At 30.7% G+C, this 6,977-nt stretch overlaps 1 protein-coding gene across 1 annotated transcript; it reads left to right on the top strand.

Annotated features, from left to right (window-relative positions):
• Positions 1-346: 346 nt before the first annotated feature.
• On the top strand, positions 347-5,408 carry LOC134257495 (uncharacterized; the record flags this gene model as incomplete). The annotated part of the gene is made up of 4 exons (XM_062740104.1): positions 347-463; positions 964-1,019; positions 4,803-4,907; positions 5,286-5,408. Coding segments are annotated over exons 1-4 (352 nt in total), but the record flags the coding sequence as incomplete, so codon positions are not given.
• Between the last annotated feature and the right edge of the window lie 1,569 nt (positions 5,409-6,977).

The following is a 6,977-nucleotide window of genomic DNA, read 5'->3' as shown; positions in this document are numbered from 1 at the left end:
CAGTTTTCAAGCATCTAGTTCCGAGTATTTAAATATTGAAACAAATCACAGATTTCCCTTTCAAATATTCATGTTCAATTAATATTACAAAAAATATTAAACAGCCACAAAAGGTAAAAGATTCCTGATAGTTATGTTTTTATAAACAAAATGATTGATTTAATGACTATTAAGGAAAGTCTCTTTCAAAGGGTGTTTTACTCCTCAATTTGTATTCGGAAATTACAAGCCCCTGTGATGTACATTATTTTTGATCAAATTTTTGTTCGCTGCATATGTATAAAGCGTTTAAGGAAAAAAAAACTATTTTTGGTAATTGTGTCAAATGTCAAAGGATACAGAGACTTAATTCAGAGACTGCTTTTGCCTTGTAGTTCTGAGTTACTTCCTAAAAAATGTTCTGCGCTACATTGACACTGTGTTTACTGTATCCCCTTCATATCTTTGGGCTACATTGTTCTGGGTAAGAAAATTATTTTTGATTTTGCTTATCAATGTGAAAATTTTCTCTCGATTTTTTTACTAATCAAGGAAGTTTATATATTGAGTATGCTGCATGTATTTGTAAATATAAAAGAAATAACATACCACCAGGACGTTGAAACCTTTTTTTGTGGATGTGACCGCATAAACCGAGATATTATGTTGCAGTATTATGTTGATGCTGACACAAAAAAGCTATCACACTATCTAATGGCCCTGAGTGCGAGCACAGGTCAAATTTTGCAGCTATCTACCGGTAATTGGTGGTGTTTCCTTAACTTGAAAAATTGTATGTAGGGAGGCAAATTTGAGGTTAATATTTTCTCAAAAATTTCTATCAAATATCATGTCTTATATTTTGCAACTGTCAGTATTGGACGCGGAATTGTAATTTAAAAATAACTTATTTTTAAACTATTGAAATAGATAAGTTTTGGTGAATATTACTGAAAAATATTTAAACGGTATGTTTTCTCTTAGGCCTTCAAAGTGCTGCAGAGGTTACCGATGGGATTCCCAAATACAGGACTGCATTCGTAAGTCTTTGAACAAAAACATAAACCGATTTTAAAGTATGTGATTTTCCTTATTTTTCACCATTTTGCGCTTCTTCATAAAATTTTCCTGTTTTGGTATATTTTTGCAAAAGTCGTATTACACTTTTAGCACTAAACTTACACTTTCTGAAATTTGTTCTCATCTGTAAACCTCTAATGTATGTAAATTGTCCATATTTGTTATTCAATTGAAGAATTTACTAACATTTTCCAAATCTATTTCATCGTCCAAGTCTTAGGAAAAAATTTCAAAGAATTATCCAATTTTTCTAAACCTGTAAGACGATATCAAATCTGCTCCAAAGAAAAAAATGTTTGCAAAATATTTCCTAAAGGTTTATCTCCAATTTATGGAAAAGGTGCAAAGGAAATAGCACAAATTATAGCGGGCATCCTGACAGACGGGCCATAAAGCTTCGAAAACTATGCTGTCGAGGCAAAATAGATATTTGGAAAAATTATAGACATCATAGAAATGTATGCCCCGTAGAACCACTTATATGAATACCCTTTAAGATATAAAAATTTACGTCATGACAGCTAATCCAATCATAATACATGATGTAACTGTCACGTTATTCGAACATTGTATTAAACACTTATTATCATATTGTGTGCTATAATTAGCCACAAGAAGCTCTGTTTATACGAGAGTTTCGAAATTGTAACTCTCCTGGGATAGAGGTGCAAAAAGTATCCATTTCAGCATGGAGATGGGACAGGTTTTTTTTTCTGTATACAAACGTGCATGAATAAAGGAACGATATGAATGGCTTTTAGAATTTATTAAATGTTATAGAAAAATGATGATGTTAAGCAGAAATGCTTTTCATGATTTTTTCAAGCTCAACTATGCATATTTACAAAATTTAATCTTCTTTCAATAATAGGGTACGGTAAACGAAAGAACCGTCGTAGTCATTATAAAATGTAACCGATTTTCTTGATTGTACATTTTCTAAAAAAAATTAGTGTTTTTTTTAAAGTTATAATAAGAAAAGGAATCAATTTGTCATATAGATTGTCGATGTGCAATGATCCAGTGCATGCATACCGTATTTATTAAAGGTCCATATCTCTTCCCTCGTTTGTAAAGTCTTGCATCCACTGATATTTTCTTTTTTGTTACGATTTAGTTGCTTTCAAAAAAAATGATGCCTTGACATTGTTTCGTTTATTCTCAAGTTGTAGAGTGCATCCTGACAATATATAGTGATGATAAACCAGTATAACGATGATGCAATGTATCCAAAATATAAATTTCTGTCCCACCCGTCTGTCTACGCGGCAACGAAACTCCCATCTTCAGAGAAAGAGCGAACCCAGGGAGATAATATCGAAACTTGCGTATTAAATATTTTTAATGAAATTGGAAAATTAGTGTAATATTAGAGAATTGTTAGATTTATTTTAACAACCATTAAAAAAGGGTACGTACGCATAAAGCTACATTATATTTAAGGATATGCCATCCTCAGCCAGGAAGAAACGCAAGTGAGTTAAGGCTAAATATGGATATTTCTACGCAAATGAGCTAATAAAAATTCATAAGATTTATATTTTATGTACAGAGAAAGTTCAAATTGATTTTCTTATACATACTTAGTACCCACAGTTTGTTAATGCAAGTGCACATTATGACGTCATATTATGACGCCATTGTTCTCTCCCATTCAAGGTAATAAATCACATAACAAAATCACCTCGGCGCAAGTGCATATCCTATCTAATTCAAAATAAACAATGTATGATATTAAGGAGAATATTCTTAAAATTTATAAAATTGCTGCACAAATCCTATGCATATTCTCAATCGATAAAAAAATTAAGAAACTTACACTGGACTGTGAATTTTTACCCTGTTTAAACTTAAAACTGCACGAACAGTAACTAAACAATTGCAGTACCGACATTTGTGCAGCAGTATCTTAAATCCTTGGAATATCCTGCGTCTTTTTATACCTATTTTCTGTAAAACAAAGTAAGGTATGCCCTTGCACTGAAGCGATTTTGTTGATGTCTCTTATAAACTTGTGTAGTAGAGGTCGTTGACGTCATAATATGATGTCATAATGTGTACTGGGTATCGCATGTCGATGGTACCAAGAATGTATCGTCTCGTATCCCATTTTCGACCGTATTGTATTTTCGACATATTTTTCCCAATCTGCTTCCTGTGCATATACCGCGCTATACAGCATTATTTTCACTTGTTACACTTGGAACAATGTCTTTGAAGCACAACTGTAGTGAAAATACCCAAAATAATTAATTCAATGGAATTCCCCCGATGGTTTTAGTCCGATGTCAGAAATTCTAGTTTTTTTACTAATGCACATTTTATCTGTTGATTAATCAAAGCTGTAATTGATTAATTACAAAGATTTTTTGATGACATTTTCTGAAAGAAAATTAAGATCTCTGTCAAATCAATGGGTGCATCAAACAAACTCTTTTCTTCCTTAAATATAGGCATTTTCTTAAAGATTTTTACTGAAAAATGCAACGTAATTTCACTGATTTTTTTTTTTTTTTTGGAAATGCACAGCAACTGACAGATGGGTTCAACCAACGAATAAATGTATTTGCAACCAAAATATGCAACTTGTTAAAAAAATTTTGAAAGTCAGACAATCGTGTTTTTATTGTTTGGAATATCCAATGGATATTTACAGCCAATACTGATTAGGCGTTGATACTATATTTAGGTCGAAAACACAAGACGCTAATATTTTTGTAAGGAAAACTGCACCCTCTCCATATTATGGCATATGAATAAAATAAACACAAAACTTCAATTTGGGTTTTGTCATTTTATTTATAGACACATATGCTAACATTTTAAGCCCATATTTTTTTCAGATTCTATAAAGTTTGCAATAAATTAATAAATAACATCTAAATAGGTCGAAAATACAACACGCCAGGATATTAGAAAACAAGTCTTAACATTTTCTGTGCGGTAGGTAGAGCAATTATGGAATTTAATTAATATTTTGCATAGAAACCTCCATATGTAGCCTTAACTCACTTGCGGATAACTCCAAACATTAATATTTAATTTGAAATGCATCAAAATGAAGCTTGAAAATTAATTTTTTTCGTGCAACGATTTTCATCTTATTCATCTTTATAAGATTAAAAGTCTTTGGAAGTCTTAGAGATTGTCTTATAAAAGTTTACATTTGTACCCTATAGAAGGGGAAAAAATTAATAAAGTGTTAGAGAAATAAGATTTTCTTGAATCCAGCCTTAGATAACAAAGCTTATTAGCATGATATGAAATGAGAAGTGATTTGTGGTGTCTTGCAATGATAGCAAAAGCCTTTTACACTTTACGGATTATAGATTACATGACCAAAATAGAACACAAAAGTACCAAATAAGTATAAAAATCATGACAATGTCTCTGAATTCCTTGATATCTGTAGTTTTTAAACCTAAAATATATTTGTTGATCAATTTGCAATTAGAAAATGCATTGCTGATATTCCAATTCGCTTTTCCTGTAAAAGATATTGGAGATTTAACAATTTTTCCCTATATAATATGATTAACTTTAATCTTTAAGTTTAAAGAAATACTGTGGATAAATTTACATAATTTTGTGGATTCAGATACACTTTTATGAATATTTATGATTATTTAACTGCTAGTTTTATAAACCTGAGGATCGGACTACCTTAAACAGATAAATTTATTTTTTATATATAATAAAGTTTAATTAAGAATTTTTACATTCCAACTTTTTTGTTTACTTAGCTTGCAAATACCCATACTATGGAAGAAGCTGTATTTTCACTTGTAACTGCACTGAATCTAGATGCAACCAATTCGAAGGGTGCATATATATTGCAACACCTATTGGTAAGGTTTTAAGTTCAATATTCAACTGACACGTGCTTTCCCCTGTTGTCTTTTAAGACACTAAATCATATTTTTCAGGTATGCCGAGCTGAAAAGAAAAAAAAAACGTTATTATTGTTGTGTTAAATTGCCTGTTTTGAGTAAATTTGGTTCCGATATGTTTTTACATGTAACTAAATTTATTTTATTGTAATAAGTTGTTATTTATTTGAAATGTTCTATTTTGAGGAGAAGTTACATTCTTTGAAATTGTTATAACACGAAATAAACCGATAATTTTTTAAACCCTACTTAATTTATATTACTCATCAAATTTGCTTATAATGAAATTTTATTAGATATAATTTATTTTTAATATTACTTTTGTTTTATTTGTAGAGACTGTGACATTAAATAAAGGAATAAAAACACAAAGTCTGTCCTTAGACTTTGAAAAAGAGATGACAACCAGACGGAATCCTTTACATAGAACATTGAACGATAGAATAAGGATATTTTCAGGTACGACCAAAAATTATAAAACAAAACAAGAGACATCTCAATTTCTACCGAAGGGGGCTTAGCATTACCATGCTTTATTTTCAACTGTAGCAGTCTTTTAAACAAGAATCTTGTAAAGTTGATAGATGTTAATGGTTAGATATACACTTAATTATGAATATAAAAATATATTGGATACAAAGAGTATGGTGCTTATACTTGCATGCTTATAACATGTGTTACGGGAAAACTTGGATGATAACAGGGATTTTTATGAGGCTTAAGGAGCGCCCTCTTGTATAAATTAGGTAAACATCTCTGTTAAATAGCTAAATGCTAGTTAATTAAGTTTTATTCAGTTGTTCTAGAAAAGAAGCTAAAAATGTACAAACATTTACGACCGATTGACGACGAACAATGACAGACGAAAACAGGTACAAATGGGTGATCTTAGGGAATCAGGTACAAATACAACATAAAAAGACCGGTAAACAAATAAACTGTATGGCACACGAGATGAATACAGCTTTTCCACCGTCATCTGTTCTTTATGTGTAATGTTCTGTTATTATCTGTTTACGTTTTTCATGTCTTCCAATTTATTTGCTACTCAAAAACCTGCTCTGAATACGATCAGTTTTAATGCATTACAGGCTACTTAATCATATGTTGATGTTACAGGGATCTCAACAAACTAGTAAAAAGTCGGCAGTTCGTAAATCTAATCGCTCGGTCGTTTTTTGGCTGACAATTTAATAACAATAGGTAGGGTTTTTAAAATTTTCTTTACTGTCAATTGCCTTGAACCCAATTGCAAGGTATAATTCAAATACATGTACACTGGATTTAAGGCGGGGGCACTGGTCATATCTCACTTTTTCTTCAGTCTTGATCCCTTTTTTCGTTGGAATTTGAAAGGATCTTCATTAATGCCACCATGGGATTAAACATGTCATGTTTAACCAATGTGTTAACAAACTGGAGGGGCTAACACCTTTAAATCAGAAATGCAATTCCGTTGTAAAACACTTCGTTTTTTATCTTTGATCTTTTGAATAAGGAATCAGGATTTACATCATGAAAACTTAAAATAATTCATGCAAAAGACAAATGGCCTAAATTGTTAAGAAAACTTTAATGCTCCAACAAAGATTGAATAATCAAACATTTTCAAGGGTACACTTTTTCATTTTACACTCAAGTATTTGAGTTAACTTAATTAATTTTGAAAAATTACCCAGAATTACATGTACATAAAATGATTAAAAGTCTTATAAATGTATTAATGCCAAACACTGAAGGAAAAATCCTGTTATATACGACTGCCCGTGAAAAATTGTTTAAATGAAATAATTCATTCTTAATATGTTTGTGTACTGACATTAACTTACCTAACAGTTTCTGTACTATCACAGCATTTCAAGAAACAGTCTCCACTCTCGAATTTAATACACAGCAAAACACTTAAATACGATGCATTTCACCAATAATTAAATTTTGATTATTGAAATACTTGTAATTAATTATGCAATCATTGTTAACGACATCCATCACATTACCAATTAACTTCTATTATCTGTCTCAAAATTC

This window comes from Saccostrea cucullata, unplaced genomic scaffold, assembly GCF_032062105.1.
Source record: "Saccostrea cucullata isolate Sc308-1 unplaced genomic scaffold, CSIRO_AGI_Scuc_v1 ctg16487, whole genome shotgun sequence".
Lineage (NCBI taxonomy): Eukaryota > Metazoa > Mollusca > Bivalvia > Ostreida > Ostreidae > Saccostrea > Saccostrea cuccullata.
The sequence above is the reverse complement of the archived record's forward strand: the minus strand, read 5'-3'. Positions and strand labels throughout refer to the sequence as shown.